We start from the raw sequence: 21201 nt of genomic DNA on the forward strand, positions 1-21201 counted from the left end.
CTGGCTGTGAAAAAACCCGTGTCCAAACAGCCGCAGGGCTCCGTGTGGACAGAGCTGGGGCTCAGATTTACTGCAAACAGCCATGGTAGCATTTCAAAGCACGGAGACAAACGGACCGAGCTGTCCACACGCGCCATGCCCACGGGGTGAAATAGTGCAGCTGCAGAGCGCAACAGTAAATAATAATAGAGGAACAATGAAGGCTTTGGAGAACCAGCTTGCAGGAGAGCAAGAGAGATGTTCCCAAAGGGAACTTGAAGTGAGGCAAAGATGGATAAACTGGAAAGCTTCCAGAGAAGGGTATGCCAGAGCAGAGGAAATGACTCACTTGCTCTTGGTATGGGGGGAGTGATGTGGAGGACTTTGCAAAAGGAAAGAAGAGACAGTGTCTGTCAAGCTTTTAGAAGTAAGGTCTCTTCCCTTAAAGCTACTTGTGTGGCTGGGACATGTGCATCATGAGCAGCCTGGCTGTTCTTGGGATCAAGACTTGAGAGCAGGATATGTTACATCCTCACCAAGGGTCTGTGCCTGTCTGGGACTGACTTTTTGTGTAAAGCTGGGATCAGCCAGATAATTCTGCACTTGCTGCAATGACAGCCAGCCTGAGCAGATCTGTGGAACGGAGTCCTGCACAAATTGCACAGACAGCTGTGGGGTGGGACAGAGGTGCTGGGAAGCAGGAAGGCTTCATTGGGATGAGAGGGCTGGATCTCACACTGGTACTGTCTTCTTTCTATCCTGGCTGTCTGCCCCAGGGAGAGCCTGAGCCCCTCTAATTGCTGCACTAACCTGCATCCCCCAGGTACATCTGGAAGCTGAGTCAGTCTCTGGGCCTGGTTTACTGCAGCTCTGAGTGAAGCTAGTTTGCTCAGAGAACTGCACACTCTTCTGTCTTTGCCTCCTCCTAACTTCAACCCGATCCCGCAGTGCTTTGCAGAAAACCAGCATAACAACATGCAACACCTCTGATATGCCGTTTGCTCAAAGATCTGCCTGCATCTGTAGCCAATTGCAAAGTAGGGTTCCCTTTCCATTTGTCACCTCCCCCCACAAAACAAATCCCCATCTATTTCATGGCTGGCTAGCCAAGGCACTCAGCAATGTGCTGCCTTGCTCACAGACACATCGCAAATCAACGGGAAGGAATAGTGATTCTTCTCCTTTCTTTATTCTGGCAGCTTTGAAGCTCTTCTAGCTCTCAGCCTTGCTAGAGTTAATGTTACCTTGGTGCTCAGTTGCATCCCTGTTCACAGGCATATCCAGCCTGCATGTTTAAAGCAGCCTGTCCCGGTGCAGTGCCAGCTCAAAGTAAGCCTGTCTGTGACCTGGATTGTCACCCTGATCCAGTGGAAGGAGTTAGCACTTGCTGGACTCTTTCTGCCTGCTGAACCTTTGAATAAGACAATGAGATCAGATGATGCATATTTATAATACACCCCACCTGACACATTCCAGGGAGCCTGAGACATGGCAAGTTCACAGAGCTAAATTAAACTGAGTTGAAAAGCTTGGCAGAACAAATACATCTCCAGTTTGGTTTTAAAGACAAGAGCAGGATTGGCTAATTTGAGACACGCTCCAATAGCATACACACCCCCAGGCACAAGCTGGTTCATTGCCTCACGACGCCTTGTGTTTGCAAAGGGTTAATGAAATGCTGTTCCCAGGAGAGCCAGAGATGTGAGCTGGCAGAGCTGATGGGCCAAAGGGTAGGATAAACAGCAGGGCTTGCAAGTCACTGGAGATTTTAAAGGGATCTTAAGTCTGAGGGAGGAGAGGTGGGGTAGGTTTCTCTGGGGGCAGTTCCCTTCACTGTGTATACGGAGTGAATGCCTTGCAGGGACAGCTAAGCATCCAGAGGATAAAAAGGATTAAGAAGGGAAAGACACTGCTTGGAAAGCTGAGCCAGTGGTCCCTGGACCATTAGTGTGTGAGGCTGGAGTGCCATCCTGCTCCCTCAGCAGCAGCATTTCCTTCATCCATCAGAGCTGAGCGCAAAATCTCCCTGTCCCTTCCTTTTGTCCTGGCCTGAAGTGGAGAGAAGGGGAACGCATCTCCGTCTCCTCCCACCTAAGCCCCGCTCAGACCTTGCTCCAGCTCAGACCCTTGCCTAACTGCAGGTGGAGGTGGCCAGGCTGCAAGAAACACTTTGGAAATCACTTCAGAGTGAAGAGAATCTGTCCCCGATGGTCAGTTTGCAGCACCACTTAACCCCTGCAGTATTCAGAACCAGCTCTGTTACCAGCTGCTGTTCATCTGGTGACATATGGTGGGAGAAAGAGGGGGAGTTAGACCTCAGCATGGGGAAGAGCAGCAAACTGGTTAGCAAAGGTGGCTGGCAGGGTTTTCTGAGCAGAAGCGGTGTCTGGGCTTCACTTGGTGACAAAAGCATAGCAAGAGCAGAGCTGATCCAGCAGCCCTCCCCATCCCTGCCTCCCAAAGACTCCTCCAGCTACAGGAAGAGCTCAGGACCTCTCTTGCTAGCAAGAGAAGGTGCTTCAGGTTTTGTGTCACCTCACGAGCTGGAGATGCAGCCAGCCAAACAAAGGTTAAACACCAAGATGAAGGCAGAGCTTGCTCTTCTGCCTTTGTGCCCTGATACAAGTCAGAAGGAATTTTAAAAGCTGCCACAGCCTCTCCCACCAGGGTGTGTGTTGATGTAACTCTCATTTGCACAATTAGCCACCGCACATGCAAGTGCCAAGCCATAGCTGCAATCTTGGCATCGGCGCTGCCAGGGCTTCAGCCTCATTCCCCTGGCAATCCCCCTCTGCACAGCCTGAGTCCGCAGGGAGCTCGCCTGCCACATGGGCTGCTCCTCTTGCTGCTGCACCTCCCCGCATCTGGTCCGAGCAAGTGGGCGCTGGGAAGGTCTCCATTATATTGTGTATTTTGAGTGGGGCCAAAAGCCAGGCTTGCCAAGGGTGGTTAAACAAACGAATGCTCCTGACTGCTCTCTGAGGTGTCCTTCCTCTTCCTCCCTCAAGTGGGAATCCCTCACAACTGCCAAGAAGCCCCTCTGTGAGTGACCTGATACATCCCCTCTCTAATTCCTCTCTGCTGAAGACCAGACCACTGGGTATCCCCTGGGTCCTGAGTGCATTCAGAGCATGGGTACCCCACTGGCTAGGTACTAATCACAGCATCTCTTTAAGATCCCTGCTCACTTTGCTTTCCTCTGTAATTTTTACTAGCCCAACGGGCACTTAAAGACTTTTCAAACCACTTGCCTGTCTCTGATGAGGTTTTGGGAGAGCTTGGCAGCGTGGTGTGCAGATCCAGCCCTCCCTGGGGTGGCTGCTTTGAAGAGCATGCCCAACTGCAAGTGGACACATGGATGTGCTTGATATTAGTGGAGATTTCACACACATTCCAGCAAAGGCAATTGCTTTGCCATTCACCAAGGGTGGAGGCATCTCAGCTCTCCCCAGTAATGACCAGCTTTCTCCCTTTCCTCTCCTGCAGGGGAAGCAGCAGAGTCATCCTTGGTTAAGTAGCATCTGGTTAAGTAGCTGCTGGCTGCAAAAGCATGTCTGGAATGCGGCTTTAACCCCTGGTGACCTTCCCTTGCAATGCTTCCCAGTGGCCACTAACAAGGATGGGGTTTGCATAGCAGCAATAGGAGCACTGTTAACCCCATGAGATCCAGCAGAGATGAGGGCTGATTCTGTTGTAGTGGGAGCTCCCCTGCAGATGCCTCTTACTGGGCTGGTTTTTCCTCCACTCCTGGAGCAAAGTGCAGCAGTTGTTAAACAGCACCTGGAAATATGGTTTGAGAGCTTAGGAAGGAAGACTTTTCTCTGTGTGAAAGGACAGAGCTTCACAAAGTCATGACTGTGCAAACAGAAAGAGATAGTTGTTCAGAGGGTGCAACAGCAAGCAGTCATTTACAGCAGCGTCCACCCATAGAAACTGAGCCCCTCTGTGCACGCGTATGCTACAGCCCCACGCTCTCCACTCAGCCAAGAAACGTCTGCGTTAACTCCAGATTCGGGGATGTCCCTGTCTCTCTGTGCCACTCAGTGGCTCTAGCAAAGAGGGGCAGACATGACCTTGCTGTCTTGATCTATCCAAACCCAGCACGAACCTCACTCTGCCCTCTCTCCACACCGCTTGGCCAACGCCACAGACCCCCCTGCCTTCTCAGAACCAGGGCCCTCACAGCTCAGAGCAGCAGTGTGGAGAGTGCCCCAGCCTGTTTTGGGGAAGATGGGCCCTGGAGAAGATCGGAAATGTTTTCTGACGTTTCCTCTGCCTCCCAGCCCTTAATTTTAGTTCTGCTTCATTTCCTTGCAGCTCAGCAGAGTAATGAACAATCAAATCCCTTTGGTAATTTATTTCTTTTGCTGTACAGTTTTGAGGAGGTGATGACACTTGAAATTGCCTCTCCTGGAGGGATGAAGGGGCCAGATCCTGAACCCCATTACACCAGAGTGTGTCTCTTGATCTTAGCAGCCTGCTAGGGCTGCCCAGACCACAGTGTGGTCCCAAATCCATGTTTAGCCAGAGATACAGCCTTGCTCCCTTGATGAGTCCATTAAGGTCGTGCTATTACAAGCAGCCACCAGATGAATTCTGTCAGATAGAAGGTACTGGGACGGCAGCTCAGACTCTTATCATTTGCGTTAATAGAGTTAATTTGCTCAACAGTCTTCAGCACTCCTGGGAAGGTCTCCCTCTGCTCAGCCATGTGCCCTGGGCTGTATTTGTCTCCTGTTGCCTCCAGGCAGCTGTATCTTGGATGGCCCCAAAGGCTGAGATCAGCTCTCTGTTTGCATCTAAGCAGAGAGACTGCTGGGAGTGAGGTGCAGACACAGGGTATGCGTGGCAGGGCGAGAAGGAACTGCTCTGCTTCCCTGTCATCTGGCCAAAAGTGCATGAACTTGTGCAAGTGGAAAGGTGGACAGAGCTACAGTTCTCTTGTATTCCCTGGTAGCCACAGCAGGAGGGCTCAGGGCTGCTGTGCCTTTTCACACACCCCTTTTCCTTCTCTCCTCTCCCACAGCTTCCCAAATACCCTTGAGACCTGCTGCAGTCCTGACAAAAGAATGACTCTTCAGCCTCCTGGAGCAGGGAGGGAGCTGCCAGCCATTCTGGAGTGATGTGCAAGAACGAAGCTGTTGGATGCCCTTGTGGCTCTGAGCTGCATTCTAGTGCTGCTGCTGCCTCCTCCTGCTTCTCACACGTTGCTTCCTGACCGCCAGTGCCGAGGGTGAGAGCTGCTTCTCCCAAGCCAGGACGGTCACTGTGCCTGCACTGACGTAGAGAAAGCATCTGCAGCACGTTCCTGGCTCCCCCCATTCAGTCCTGCTCCAGGAGAGGGACAATGATGCAGAAGGCAACTCAGACTTTATGTTCCTGACCCTTTTAATGATTTCTCCCTCCTGTTAATGGCAAAGAAAGACTCCTAACACACCTTCCCTCCTAACTTCTCAAATGTCTTGCAAGCTCTGCGGGACAGTCTCCACCTTAGCATGGAACCACCAATATTTAGCCATGTAACCTTATTCAGCTGGGTATTTGTGAGCTTGCACACGGGGAGCTTCCCCCATCTCCCATATAGATCAAACAGAAAAGCTGGAAAGCGAGTGATCAGTCAGTCTGAAAGTGAAGCTGTGAAGGACAAGCGATTGATACAAAAGCTAGGTTTACCCTGGGGAACACAACAGGAATAAACAAAATCTCTGTAATCCTCTATAGACACTTCACCAGATGGATATGGTCAAGAGGGCAGGAATGATTCAGAAAAGGCAGAAGATTTGAATAACTATTCATGATCTGCCTCTGGAGACCAACAGACATTTATTTGTGGCTTCTGAGATGACAAAACAATTTCTGCATGTTTGAGGATGACAAGACTGAGGAGCTTGCTGGACACCATCTCCTTGGATACTTGGATTATAAGCAAACAGATAGGTTGAAAGACTTACCTGAGGAGATCCCTAACTCACTGCTGTTAGTTTTTACTATTTGTTGAAATAGTTACATTCTAGAAGGTTAAATTCTAGCAGGCTGGAAGAGGACACAGAGAATGACTTGAATACTATAGAGTGATTTGCTGGCACCAAAGAAAAAGCTAACACAGGTTCCAGTTAAAAAGGAATTAAAAGGCAGGAATATAATCGATGCCAGTCTACGTAGTTTGTGGGAAATGGGTCTTGTCAGTCAAACACAATGTCATTTTTTGCCTACTAAACCAGTCATCTTGTCAAAGTAAGTGTAGAGATGGAATAGAAAATAGATTAAGAATGGCTGACAGGTCTCAGAAGGAGTTGTCAAGAGGGAATCACTGTCAGTGGGCACATTTCTACAGAGCACACAAGGAAGGATGGTGAGCCTGATGCTACTCAATGCTTTCATAGGGCGTGTGGAAACAATGACCACCCCAGTGCCCTAGCAATCCCTGGATGAGACAGGTCGGTGGATTTGTAGAGAAGCCCATGAATAGACTCAAGATTCAGATTGTAATTCAGCCGTTGTGAGACTCTGTATCCCTGCTGAAGCACCCGTATTTTTCAAAGGAAGAGGACCCAGAAGAGAAGAATGCAGAAGATGTCTGAGTATATCTTTTCAGTAAGTCTACTGAAACTGGACATTAAAGGATGTTCCTTAACACCTCCCAGGTGAGAAGGAAACTGGTGCCAAGCTGCAGCAGAGGAACAGGGGAAAAAGTAAGCACTGGGAGATGAACACAGAGGCTGCCAGACCTGATCAGTCACAAGGTCATGCTGAGAGAGGGGAGGTGACCCCCTCTCTGACACAGGGAAGGATGTGGGCCTTAAGGAGAGAGCATCCTAGGGAGGAGAGAGGGGTCTCAGAGGCTCTGTGGAGGGAGCAGAGCTGCCTGCGCACGTTCCTCTGTGTGGGGATGGGCTCCACACATCCTCCTCTTCAGCTCCCCCTATTCTGTTGCTCAGGTAACACTTTCAAGGCAGGTCCTCCAAGCAAATTTTTAGGTCAGTTATAATTGGGAAACCTCGCATGGAGCTATAAAACATCAGTTAATATGCTGGAACTATCTAGTTAAATGCCAATTATAAAACCCCATAAGCTCCTCAACTCAAATATATTAATAACATAATTAAACATTTATTGCTTATGCAAATTAAAAGTTAAGTTAATCGGACAGCAACAAAACCCCAGGAAGTGACCATTTAAGTAACTAATTTCTATTTAATTATGATTCCTTCCTATTACAAAGCCCCCATGCCATTATTTCTGGTCTGCTCTGCAGTGTTTACTCGAGCCATTCAGACTCGCCATTCCCACTCCAGTACCCATTCATAATGCCAGACAGCTGCGGCATTCATACCAACAGCCATGGACCTCGCACAGCTGGCAGCAGCTGGACCGGCTGCCCCTCCTACTTGTTGCTCCTTCTCCTACCTCCTCCTTGGCTAAGCTACGAGGAAGGGCACAGCCAAAATTAAGTCTCCTCCGGATTCTGCAGGTTGAGGGTGGGTAGAGGAGGGGGTATGTGCTGGACCTGTGGAAAGACACCTGCTGGGGACGGCGACAGTGAGCGTGTGTTTGTATATATCCCGTAGGCAGGAGTGTGCTCCGATGAACAATATAAGGATGTAGATCTCCCGAGTTCACCCCTGAGCCTTTTCCCTGGTTCCCTGCACACCTTCACCGAAGTCATTTCACTTCTCTGTATCACCCCCCCCAGGGAAGAGCGCTTTTGCACAGCGGGGAAATTATGGACCTCAGGGGATGAGTGTCTCGTGATGGGATCAGCTCTTTGGGAGGACAAAACTGTGCCAGCGGAAAGCTACTGTTCATTATTATTGTAGAGCGGTAATTGAAAGGGCTGGGAGCTACAGCAGGACAATGAGATGAGACTGGGAGAAGGGAAATGAAGTGTTTTGTTCCTTGAGGGATGGAGACATTTCCCCTGGCGAGCTGAGCCTGTGCAGCCAGGGCCATACGGATGGACTCCCTCCCTCCAAGCGACAGGCAATCAGTTAAACCTGACAGGTGTGAACTTGGCAATTTTCTTTTTGAAACTGTGAGATAAACAGGCTGGCAGGAGTTTGAGAGGAACAGAGAGAGTTAAGGGATAAATGGCAACATTCAGGTACCCTCTCTCCATGGGGTTAGCAGTGGCTCACAGGCAGATGGATGGGGGAAAGCGTTTGCTTTGCAAAGCCCCAGATATACCAGGGACTCAGGTGCGAGGCTAGAAAAAGGCTTGACAACCAGGCACTAATGAAAAAGAGAAACCCCTTCGTCTCACAGCTCCTCAAAGGGTGCTCCCTATGGTTTCTTAAGATTTGATCCATATTCATCTCCTGGGGTTTAGCCAGCACTGAACTGCTCCTCCTGAGCTCACCAGCAACTACCGGACAGTGTCTTCTGCAGAGAGGCAAAAGAGCATTTAGTGCCTCTTTGCATGCAAACCATTTTCTTCCCCAAATTCTACACAGACAAAAACCTCTGCATGTTTCTTACAAGGATCTGGCTTTGGTTCAGCAGTTGTGAAATCTATGGAGGAGGGAGTGTCCCTAACTCACCTTGCGCTGGGCTTAGTCAGATGAGGCCACAACATTTACCTCAACTGCTGAGGCTGAGGGAGCAACTCCAGTGGCTGGTATCCATAAATTACTACCTTTCAATAACTCAGCCCCTGGGGGTGTGATACAACATTTTAAACCTACATTTTAATCATGTACACATTTATCTTGCTGTGCCCCTGCTTTGCCTGCACAGCCATGCCTGTTACTTCTTACTTCTGCCTGTTACTCTCTTGCTTCTGCTAGCTAGTATGTAAAATTTTAGGAGTGCAATACACATCCAGGTTTTATTTTTTTACAGGCTGATCCTTGTTCTGCAAATACTATATAAGAGAGATCCTGTATCTAAACACGTCTGAGAAGGCTGTGAAATGCCATGTTTGGAGGAGGAGTGAACCAGCCCCCCTCGCCTTCTGCCAGGCACCACTGAGGGCATTTGAGGCTCAACAGCACTTCTCGGTGTCACAGGTCCCCCAGCTGGAATACATTTGCATAAAGCAATTTCCTCTAACAAATATGTTCATACAAATCAAACTCAAGATTGCAAATAATCTGAAACCATGAAAAAAACCCCTAATCAAACATGTTTGTTACTACAAGTAATTCACACAGCACTGTTCTAAACCAGCAAGTTTCTCTCAGTTCAGGTTTTCCAGCACCAGCTCTAGGAGACTTAATGCTACGTGTGACCTTGAGTGCTCTGACTTGAACTCGAGCATGGATTGCCTCTTACCTCACAATGAATTTTGGATTGAAGGTTACATATTTTTGGAGTGATGACCTGAGCTCCCTCCAGTGCCCCTTGAGCTCCCACCCCTTCACAGCCAGCCCAGTTTAACATCTCCCAGTTACACTGCCTTTTTCTCTGGCTCTTGGAGCCCTTTGGCTCTTGCACTTCCAGCTCTGAGTCTGCCATGAATGTGGATCCCTGGGAGATCCATCTGGTTTTGAGTGTTGTGCAAGGCATGAATGCCAGCATGGGAGGGACACCTCCTTCCCAGGTGCCTAGGGACATTGGGTGGGTTGCCTGGTAATTCCCTGATTACACTGCACTGTATCTCACTCTCACTCACTACAAATCCTACTTAGACCATCTGCATTTGAATGGGTGGAAATAAACGTCACTTCATTGTAGTCAGAAAAGTTGGATGTGCTTGCACCGACCGGGAACCTGGCTCTGTATCTTCATCATGGACATTTCAGCCCTGAACTATGCATACATCTCCCAGTTTCTGGGAGGTAAATCTCACGATGTTCGCTCTGGTCTAGACTGGCTCTCTGCTGCTGGACCATGCTCAGCAGTGGGCATACAGCCTCAGAGCAAATACGAGCCTCTTGTTCATCTCCTCCTGCCCCGATCCAGCTCCTCCCCTGACTCTCTGCTGGCACCTCTGCTGACTGTCAGGGCTCTGAAGTTGCTTTTGGGGCCAGCAGTGCTCGCCTGCAGAGATGTGGCTTTGAGAAGAGATCCAAGCCACGTTACCATTTTTCCATGGGCTACATGCATTGCTGGCATTCCCGCCCCCAACGTGTTTCTGTTTTGTTCCACAGAAACACAATACTTAGGGGCACTGCATGGGAGTCAGTCCCCGCTGTGCTCAGCTCTCTGCAACCTGAGCTGCTGAGAAGAGGCCCCATGCAATGGGTTTTATCCATCATCGCTTAACTGTAAGACATGGTCTGGGAAATCAGCGTGGCATTTCCCAGGGGCTCATCCCAGCAGGACCGTGGGCAAAGATAGCCCCTCCTATCCTTTCCATCTTAGACCCCCATCCCAGCTCCCCAGTGCTCCTTTTCTTTCTCCACTATCTCCCCACCCCCAAACTTGGCTGATGTGGCTGAGCCAGCTGCTGGGGGTCCAGTTCTGTAGGATGCTGCCCCTGCATCGCTGTCATGGTCGCTCTGAGGGCTACTGACCTGAATGGCTGCAGCTGAAGCAAAGCTACACTTCCAACATCTGCCACTCCGAAGAGGGGAAAATGAGAGGAGTAAAACATGTGGACGTATAGATACATCCCGGATAGTGGTCACAACTCCCTTGAAGCCTGATAACAAGAGCTTTTCTTCCCTTTGCATCTGAGGAAAGCCTCCCCAGGGCTATCTTTAACCCCTTCCAAAGTTTCAGCAGAATGACTGAGAACTGGCTCCGTCAGTGGCATGGGGTTTGGAGGGAGCCTGTCTGCCAAGCAGCACACAATGCATCGATCATCGAGCCTGGTATCAAAGAGCCTCCTGCTGCTCTGGCGCATGCTCCACGCCTGCTTTGCTGCTGACAGGGAATGAACGGTCTGCACCAAACCACTCTTTTCTGGCCTAATCCTGAACACTTCCCTCTCCATCCCGCCCATCTCTTCACAATGGAGACCCACTCAAGTTCAAATTTGGATCAGGATCCCTCTCCCTCTCTCTGTGACGGGGAATGCTGGATTTTGGTTCAGATCTCCAGCAGATCATCCACGTGCTGAAGCTGGGTGCAAAAATCCCTTCCTAGGGAGTATTCTGCTCTCTAGGCCAGAGGCATGGCAAAGTGCCTGTTGATATCAGCGCAAGGAAGAGCATGCACTTTTTCTCTGATCTCCTACTTGCTTTGTCCCTCCCTCCCTTGCAAAAATCTGGGTCTTGCAGAGTTGTCTGCCTTGATCTTTGGGAACAAGGCTTTCTTTGTAGCATGTATTCACAGCCAGGAAGCTGGAGGAAAGGGGAAAGGTAAACTGTTCTTCCCAACGCGAGATCAGTAATGGCGATGCAGGGATGCAGTTTGACTGATCTTGCCTCCCAATGGACCCTTAGCACCCCTATAGCATTTAGACATTTCTGATGCACTATCTTCATGGTAGCCAAGCAGTGCACTATAGAAACATCCTACTGTGTCAGATCAAAGGTTGGCCTAACCCAGCATCCTGGCCCTGACCGCAGCTAATTACACGTCTAGAGAAAATGTAAGAAGAGAGCAAGTGTGTATTGACATTTTTCCAATAGCCTGTCCCATCTGCTGTAGCTAACACCAGCTTAAGAACTTCCTAAGCTAGAGACAGTGTCATAATTTTTAATAGCTTCTGATAGATTTTTTTTCCCCTAGGTTTTTATAGCCACTTATAGCTCAGGTCAACTTTGGCATCAGCAGCATCCTTTGACAAGGAATTTCACTGTTTACATCAATAAGGGGAAACGCTCCCAACTCCCTTTTGTCTATCTTGAATCTGCTGTCCAAGAATTTCACACAACACCACCTATGTCAGTGGCAAAAACAGTCATTCCCTGTCCACCTTCTCCAGGCCACTTGATGTTTTAGAGATATTTTAACCCTGAGCCCTCAGCCTTTGTCTGCTAGCAACTCCCATTACAAAATACTGCGTATCATGGGAACAGACCTAGGTTGTTGGAAAGCAGATGCAATTTCTGCTACTGTGACTGTCCTTACAGCTACTAGTCACAGGCTGCAGAACGACGCAGTCACAGATGCACAGAAAAAAGGAGAATGTCTCTTTTTTTAAAATTCTTTATTTATAAAAAAGTACATTTTTTTCCACAGCTGAGCCACTATTGGTTTTTATACAAGTAAAAGGAAGGGTGATGCAACACCCCACCCACACAAATTATAACCATGAAAATGCCCCCCTGGACCCCAAACAAACAAATTACAAAGGTTGGAAAACAAAAAACCAAACAAAAATCATAAAAGTCCATTACATTATTATTATTTTTATTTTTTACAAAAGCACTTACAACACAGATTACAAAAAAAAAAAAAAAAAAAAAGTGGGGTTGGGGTTGTTTGTCTGTCTGTAGTCTTTATTCCACAATGATAATTACAGCAAGAGGAAGAAGAAGAAGAGAGATAAAATCACTGGAGTCAAGGAATCATGTTTAAAAAAAAAGAAAGGCAAAAGAAAAGAAAAACCAGATCCTCAGCAACAGTACCTCCACCAATATATGTCAGCAGAGGATCTGACTCCACATGGTTGTTATGTTCACCCCCAGGTAAATCACATAGGGAAAGTCACACTGGTCTGAAGTACAAGCTCACGCTGCTCTCTAAGGCTTGGGTTTCCTTCCCTTGCTGGTGGACTGAATCCTCCCCTTCGCCCCGCTGCAGAAGGCAGCACCCCCTGCTCCAGCACCCCAGCCCTGGCTGTGCTCCGGCACCCCAGCCCCTCTCCAGGTCCAGACCGGCAGCCCCTGGGGAGAAGCTGGTGAGTTTTAGGAGCGATGGTGAGGCGGTGGTTGGACCCCAGACCTCCGCACCCTCCCCTGCCCCAAGGCTTCCCCTGCCTCTCTCAAGGAGTTGCTCAAATTGACAGCAAACTGCATCAAATATGAAGAGGAGGGAAAGAGGGGGGTGAAATTGCAGTCTAGGGGGGGTAAAGTGCTCTCGTAAGCCCCACAGAACACAGAACAGGCATCAGTGCACACGATGCTGGCAGCGTCTCCTCTCCCCATGGGGGGCCACTGCCCACAGCCCAGCAGAGCAAACACCCGAAAACTTCGGCGCTACGACAGGAGCGGTTGTGAATGTGGGAACCTTACAGTGAATTTTAACCTGCTGGCGAAAGGCTACACCCTGCCTCAGTGCTTCTCTTAGAACAAAACGGGGCTGGGATACGGCCCCCATTTCCACAGGATGAACCCCCCGAGCTTTGTGCAGGCTGCAGGCAGGACACATTCGCCCTTTGCCCGCGCTGAGCTGGGCAATGGGGTTTTTCCCCTCCACTCTTTGAGCATAATGGCCCGTGCCTGAAACTCCAGAAATCTGTGTCTCTGTGTGTGTGTGCGTGCGCACTTGTGTGCTTGTGTATGGGAAAGAAAAACAGCAAAGGAGAGCAACAGCTCCCGTTCTAATTGCATTCCCTTCTCTAATTGCTTGAAGATCAATCTTTTGAATCTCTCTCTCTCTAACCCTCAGTGATTTCTGCTGAACAGTTGTTGTGTTCTTTTTTGACTCAACATCAGGAAAATGGCTCCCTTTGTCCCTTATGTCTTTGCAATCAATTTGGTGCTACCATTTCAGTTTGTTTGATTTTTTTTACTATGAAATCTTCAGGGTTTTTTTAAAATTTTTTTTTTCCCTGGCTGAATGAAAATGATTTAACAGGGAAAAAAAATTTGGTAATTAAATAAGGGAAAATAACATCACTAGGGTGAATTGTAATGAATAATCCTAGAGATAAGCCCCAGCAGGAAAACAGCTGGGGTGTCTTTGTACATAAACTACAGGCTCATTTTGGGTTGTGACACAGATGCGTCTGCTTCAGTATGGCTCCCTGAATACACACAAGGAAGGCACTGGGGGCTCGGCCCAAATTCGCCTGCATCTTCTTTGCTGAGACAGTGGTGAGACCCAGAGCAATAATGTACCACAGGGCTCAGATCGACCTCCCTCTCATCTGCCTGTTCAGCTTTCCCATCCACCCATCTTCACCTTGAGGTACCACAAGTTTTGCCTCAAGTGGCCGATCCAGGATCAGGGCTTGAGAAGGGAAACGCACCACGCTGATATGCTCTTCACTGGCAAGAACCCAGCAAAGGGACCTGGACAATGATCCCTTCAAATGGAGGTACAGCAACCAGCCGTGCCTCCGAGGCGCTTTGCCGACACCCAGTCCCCAAGCAGTGCCACGGCACCTCCCAGAAAGCCAATTCGGGTATAACAAACAGCTTCCACCTCCCAACTGGAAGCTTCTGCTTGCTCTTTGCTGGGTCCCTTAGCACCTCTGATGAAAGAGGGGTGGAAAAAGAGGGGAATTTTTCCCTTGAGGCAGCCTCAGGGTCCCTCGGAGAGGTGGCCCAGCTGGTGAGCTCATGTGCACAGCTGTGAGAAGTGTGTCACCACTTAAAATCAGCAGCTTGACTCCAGCCTGCCAGAATCTGGCCCACTGACAGAAGCTTAAGCACAAAGGGACAAGTGAAGACCAGACTGCCCCTCTGCCTCCCCTTGCAGCCCAGGCACCAGGAGGCCCTTGGGGCCACCAGGCAGCTTGCCCCAGCAAGGTGAGTACTGATCGGTCCCCAGTACTTTCACTCCCCTGCAGAACCTCCCAGGAAGCAGGACATGGACTTCAATTTGGCATCTCTACTGAGCTCACCCTCATATTCTGGTAGACACAGGTACCACTTTCTTCCTGATGCTGGTGGAAAACCTGATCTAATTACCTTCAAGGGCCCCCTCAGAGCAATTTAACCCAGAGAAGAGAGTGATGCTATTACTGGATCAAAATGGTTCTCAGATGAAACATCAATCTGATTTTTTTTCCCCACACTTCTTTTTCCTTCTACCTTGCTATGGATTAATGGCTAATCACTTGGCTAATTACCACCCCAAGAGCCTCTTGGCCAATTAGCTGACCTTGCAAGGGACAGCAAGAAGCAAATCACCGCACAGAGGCACTTCTCAATGGCTGTGGGGATAATTGCACCAATGGAGTAACGCTGAAGGGCCCAAGGATGCGAGGGATGCACTGCTGAACTTGCAGGGTATCTCACTGCTGTGCCAGGCAATACTGTCTAGGGATCTTCCACTCCAGGCTTGCCCAGGTTCTGGATAAAAAAATAATAATTTGACCCCTCTCCTGAACCACTCTGATGAGCTAAGTGGCTGAGCTCTTTCCTAGACTTGTGCTGGTGCAGTACTGGGGAGCAAGAAGTGTGATGTAGCAGAAAGAGAACTGCAGAGGCTCTAGCTTGGACATACCATACTGCTTTGCAATCTCCTTTTCTCTCTCTGAGTTCCACTGTTTTTTCAAGCCCCCATTCAGTTAACTATGTGGGACAGCGTGTGAATGGGCACTGAATAAGCCAAGGAGGCTACATCTCAAAAAATGACATCTCTAAGTGTAAGGCTAATAACTACCAAAGCATATTTCTTAGGACTCCTTGTTCATACTTCGTGCAAGCCAACTTGGGAAGAGCCACACCATCCTGTTCTCTCCCAGGCCTGTCTGCTCCATTTGCAAGGCTTTGTACCTTTGGTCTTTAGGACACAACTTCACTGTGGGCTCAGGTCCTGCAGTGCTGTGGAGTCAGTGCAATGTGAATTTGCCAGATCAGATCAGTGGCCCCTGCCTGTGACTAATGCAGAACATGAAAGAATTGCCGCTGGATCCTGCAGGTTTTATAAAAGGTTGTTTTCTTCCAAACCCATCTCCTCACAGTATGGACCTGTGCTGGGGGAAATTTGCAGAGGAGGGTCTGTGCCATCGATTTCCACTCTGTGCTCGGTCATGGACCACCCAGAGTTTGGTGCTGGAGATGCTGTCACGACCCTTTTTAGAGCCTGTTTGTGAAATTCAGATCTAAAGGATTATTCACTTGAGAGATGGACTTTGTTGAGAATTATCTCTGAGCCACAAACTGTGCAGGCTCTGCAGCACACCCCACGTTACGTTAAAGCAAGCTGTGGCTAAGGTACAGTGCTTGGCCATGCTGCTCCGTCCTGATCCACATTACAGGGTTCACATTTTGGGGAATTAAAGCCCTGTGTATGCTGTTATCCCAAGGCACTGGAGGAAAGTCATTCCCTCTGCAGGTTTACCACCGCCCCTAATAATCAGCCCCTACTTGTAATCAGAGATAGGGAGAGATGTTAGAGATTTCAGTTCCTTTACTGGGGGGTTGCTTGGTTGCAGGGTGCTCCTCGTGGCAGTGGACGGACACGGGAAGGTTTAGTCTTATTTTTTAAGGTTCAGCCCCAAGAGATCCCAAGGGAATCTCTGTCTGCCCTGCTTCGAGCAGCCTTCCTGTGGCATTTGGCTGTTCTGCCAGAAGCCAGGAAGCCTGACGGGCTGGCAGGAACAGCAGAAAGATTACAGCCTAACAACTGGATCCCCCACTCCCCTACACCACTAACGCAGTAAGAGCAAGCTACAAACTGTGGATGGCTAAGGCTGAGCTTCATATTGTCTGGACCAAGCACCACACACTAAAGGAAAGCATTGGAGGCTGCCTGATTCACAGATCTGACCTTGACTCATCTGCGTGGGTCTGACTCTCCACCCTCCCTTTTGTAGCAGGATAACCGCTGGATGCTATGGAACAAAACCCAGCGGGTAAGGCAGGAGGAGAATTAGCCCTGCTATTTTTAGATGTGCATGATAATACAGCTCAGAAAACTGGGGATTTCTTTTCAAACAAAAGATTTATTTATACATCAAATTAAAAAAAAAAAAAAAACCAACCAACCCACAAGAAGAAAAATAAGCCCCGACCCAGCGAGTCTAATTTGGATACGGTCAGTGTCAGACAGAGGGCCCTGAAGTCTGGAATCCCATTTATCCACAGAGCAGAGATAGCAGCAATCCAAGCCTCCCCATCACAATGCAGTGGCTCAAGGGAAGGAGGACGAGATCAATACCCTGGGCTCACTCACTCCTGCCCTGTCTACCAAGCCTTTGCTTAGGAGAGGGATGTGATATTGAAAAAGTGGCAATCAATGCAGACTAAGCAATATATCTAAGGGCTGGGGTTGTTGCTAGGAGTTAGAGAGAAGCACCCCCATGCTCTGACCCGAAAAAAAAAAAGTGTAAACACATGACAATTAAGTCTTAGTGGTATAATAAAACATAAGGGCCTGATCCTGTACTGAAGCCCTCAAAGAGACTGGATGGTACCCTGGGAGATCAGTCGTGCCAGGGTCTGCAGACCAGAGCTGAAGGCAGTGAGTTTGTGGGAGAAGCGAAGTGGTATTGGTTGGTCCCCTTCCCCAGGCAATGGCAACAAGGTGGTGCACAACATGCCGTGCACAACCGTTGTGCCAGAGTTAACTGCTCTGTGGCTGGTATTAGCAACAACAACAGCAACAAGAACAAAAAGAGCCAGCATTTCTCTGAGCCATCACAGGGGAAAAAATGTCAGCAATAAATACTCCTTTTTTTTCCTTTTAAAAGAACACTCAAACAAAGACAGAAAATGAAAAGGCAGGAAATAATAAATTGTAGGAGAAAAATGGCAGCTCTGTTTCCCTGCCCTGCTATCAGCCCATGCACCTGGGGTTTGTTCTAGGGCTTTTTCTCCCCCCTTTCTCCTCATTTTCCTTTTATTGAGTCATTAAAAACTGAGAGTGGATCTCCCCAGGCGTGCAGTGGGCAATGGGAACGCTACCCAGACCCCACTGAAAAGAAAGTGATTAGGAAAAAAAATTAATCAGTCGACGTGATAATGGCACCTACGTTTCCATTGCCATAAGCTTTCCTGGCCTCTGTCCTTCTACGGACAGCCCACTTGACCCCCTCCCAAGGTTAAAAAAAAAAACAAAGAAGACAACATACAAACAAATTCCAGTGTTTCAGGGGTGCGGAAGTGGGAGGAGGAACCTCGGGGAGGGAAGCGGGGCCGAAGGGCACTCTGAGACATGAAGACACAAACAGAGTGTAATATACAGGCTGGGCAACAGTCGTTAAAGCAAATAGTAACACCTAAGCCACCGACCAATACAAACACCACAGAAGGGGACGAAAGTCGTCAAGAGAAATTAAAAAGCAAAACCAAAACCGAGAAAATAATTACCCAACCTCCCACCTCCCGTACGCCCCAAAAATGATCTGTAAGCAAAGCTGCCCTCCCTCCCCGCTCGCCCCAGCCCGCCCTTCCTGCCAGTGCTGGAAGCGTCCAAAGTCTCTGCTGAGCGCCTGGGGCTGGCCGGGGGCGCGCGTGCGAGTGCGGGGGGTGAGCGTGCGTGCAGTGTGTGTGCAAGCGGCCGTGGCACGCTCGGCCCCGCTCGGCTCCGCTCGGCAGGGATGCAGGGGGAGTGGGAGGGCATCACTCGTGTGTACGTGTGTGTGTGAGTGTGTGTGTGTGTGTGTGTGTGTCAATGGGGTGCCGAGCTACACGTACCACTCCTTTTTGGAAATAAAAGATCCGTCGTTCTGTGAGACCATGTTCTCCGCTATGTCGAGCTGCTCGGGGTCGTACTGGAAGCCGAGTGTCCTTTCATCGTAAGGTTCAGGGTGCGCCTCCCCCTCGTCTACCGTGAAGTAAGGCCGCTTAGCATCCTCCTCGTATTTGTTGGGGCCACCCAGCTTGCGCTCGCCTCCCGCATCCTCGTCCTCATCTTCGTAGGTGCTGCCGCCCAGCGGGCCCGGCTTCTTCTCGTCATCCGAGTCGTCGGGGTACTGGAGGTTTTGGGCCATGGGGGGGTGATGCTGCGGGATGCCGGCCTTGCTGTAGCCGTTGCCGTACACGTGCTTCTTTGTGCTGTAGTCACCCTTGAAGGTGTGACGCCGGCGCCGGAGTACCACAAAGAGCACCACGGCCACCACCAGGACCAGCGAGACTCCTCCCACTATGCCCCCAATCACCGGTGTGGGGATGTTCGGCTGCACCATGGATTTGCGATCATCGATTGGAGACGGGGTGTAGGGAAATTCTGGGTAGGAAAAGACAGATGGAAGGGGGAACAGTGTCAAACCATGCGGAAACGCGCCCTCCCTCCATGCTTTCATTGCCATTTTTGGGGGGTGAGGGGGTGGGAAGATGAGGGTAAGGAACAGGGAAGGGAAAAACTAGGGAAAGGGGAAGAGGGTGCATCTTCACAGGGGTCAGCGCACGGGAGCTCTGCCTTAGCAAGGGGAACGCAGCGTGCCGTGCCAAGCTTGCCAAGCCTCATGCAGGAGCCCAGCAGGCTAGAAGCAGTGTTTCCCTCCCCACTCTGCCTGGTTTCTCCAGATGTGCTCAGATCCCACAAGCCCAGTGCCTTGAGTCCAGACGCTTTCCGTTTTACTGGGTGACATTTCAGGTCCAGTTTACCAGAGCATACTGACAGCCCCCGGGTGCTCCTGCCAGGGAGCAACACCCAAACCCGATCCAACGATGGGCACTGAGCTGCCACCACTGCTCCCACAGATGACACTCTAGACCCGCCAGCTTTGCATCCCCCTTCTCAGCATCCCGCAGCCCAGCCTGATCCCAACAGCCTAGGTTGGGCCAGAGGGCAGCAGCACCTTGTGATCCTCCCTCCCACCCACCCCACAAGTGATCTGCAGCTGCACAGTGCTGCTCAGGGTCACGGCTGGCTCCTGAACCCGCTTGCTGACCTGGCTGTGCTCTGCAGCACAGGGACACAGACCTCCCACCGTTTCTTTTTCTTCCGCTGTTACTGTGGCCAGCATAGCACCACTACTCATGCTAATCTTGTTCCTACAGTTACCATGATCTATTTAAAAAAAATAAATAAAAAAGAGAAGAGAAAGAAGCTCTCTTCTCTTTCACGGAGCTCAACACCTACACTTTGGCACAGATAAAGTTTGATCCCGGACTTAAATCAACCTTCCTGACACTCCCTGGGCACAGTTACAGCCACTGGCCAAACTCAGCTTTCACACACTGCCTGTGAGCATCCGTGTCCATGAGGCATTAAGCACCACGTGGCTGTCTCAGTCCTTCACCTGCCTCTGAATTTAGACAGCAGGCGCCTGGGTTAATGCCCCCTGGCAGCCTTGCCCACGCACACCATGCTCAGACCCCTCACATGGCTTTTTCCACCCCCAAAACCTGTCTGCCAGATCTGCTCATAGCTGCAAGCCTTTATTGCTTCTCTGGAGCCTCCTGGCCCTCACTTTTTAACTTGGCAGCCAAGGACAGGCACAGACCGACTAGCAATCTCAGCACGCCCTCCCAGAAGAGCAGCCAGGATGGGGCGATGGGGAAGGAGGGGCTCAAAGGCAGGAAATTCAAAAGGGATATGAGGCAGAGTCTGCTTCCTCCCCCTTCTTCATGTGCCGGCGGGACCACCTGCTGCTGGCAGCCACGTTTCTGCACTAGGGCAGGATGCCCTGAAGAAGCAGGAGCTGGGCAGGGAGAGGGTTTCCCTGCAGCACAGCTTAGCCCAGCCGCTAAGGAAGAGGGGAGAAGAGAGCTTCCCCCGGGTAGAGGCAGCTCCTGAAACAGCTGCAGATTTTGGACAAGGGTACTGAATTCGAGCAATCGCTGGCCTGATCCTTGCAGCATAAACATTTTGCTTGTGCCTGAGCTGTTTCATTCCTGCCTTTCCCGAGACATCATCCCAACAACAGCGTCTCGGTTTCTGCAGTGCTGCCTTGCCTTGAGCAAAGTCTCACGAGCCTGAAACCACACACAGAGCAGCACACTGGGCAGAACGGGCTGGGGCACAGGCTGATGGAGGGGCTCCCTGCTGCGGCCAGAATGAGGAGCCAGACGCTGTGCAGGCAGGAGCCGGCACCCCTTCCCAAAGATAGCCTTCAGAGCAGGAGCAAGGGCATGTATTTCAGCATAGGGAGCTGGGGTTGGGTTCTGGAAAGCCAAAACCACATGTTGCATCAACAGAAGGCTTGTCATAGCCAGCTGGTTAATGCAAAACCTCTCTGCAGAGACAGCAAGAAATGTCACGTCCATCCCCTGGTAGTCCTGGCTGCTGAGGGCTCCTCTTCAACCACACAAGCATCCACATGGCTCTGCCCACCCCTGCCCATGCCACCTCCCCAGGCCCGCTCCTTGCCATCCCAGCCTCTGCAACCCTGTGGTGCTCAGTTCCCAAAACTGTGCACAAAGCAGGGGTCCACCCGGAGCTTAAGTGGGTGCAGGGAATGACCAGCAAGCTGGCTCAGACCCCAGGGGCTGTATCTTTTATTTTCCCTCGCCCCAGAGCTCCGACGTGAAGCATCTTCCTACCTTGCTTTTCCCCACAGCAGATTTTGCGTGTGGACTGTGGGTCCCAATACCCCACCCTGAAAAGACC

The 21201-nt window shown here is 50.2% G+C and overlaps 1 protein-coding gene across 5 annotated transcripts in view; it reads right to left on the reverse strand.

Annotated features, from left to right (window-relative positions):
• Positions 1-21201, reverse strand: part of NECTIN1 (nectin cell adhesion molecule 1) — a 112150-nt gene that overhangs the window by 24069 nt on the left and 66880 nt on the right. The window contains exon 6 of one of the 5 annotated variants that reach the window (XM_074894936.1): positions 11998-18873. The exons of the other annotated variants lie outside the window; for them this stretch is intronic. Coding sequence (XP_074751037.1) covers positions 18332-18873 — 542 coding nt within the window. The 3' untranslated portion in view covers positions 11998-18331. Of the gene's footprint in view, positions 1-11997; positions 18874-21201 lie in introns of those variants that run through there. 5 annotated transcript variants of the gene reach the window in all.

This window comes from Strix uralensis, chromosome 26, assembly GCF_047716275.1.
Source record: "Strix uralensis isolate ZFMK-TIS-50842 chromosome 26, bStrUra1, whole genome shotgun sequence".
NCBI classification, from domain to species: Eukaryota; Metazoa; Chordata; class Aves; order Strigiformes; family Strigidae; genus Strix; species Strix uralensis.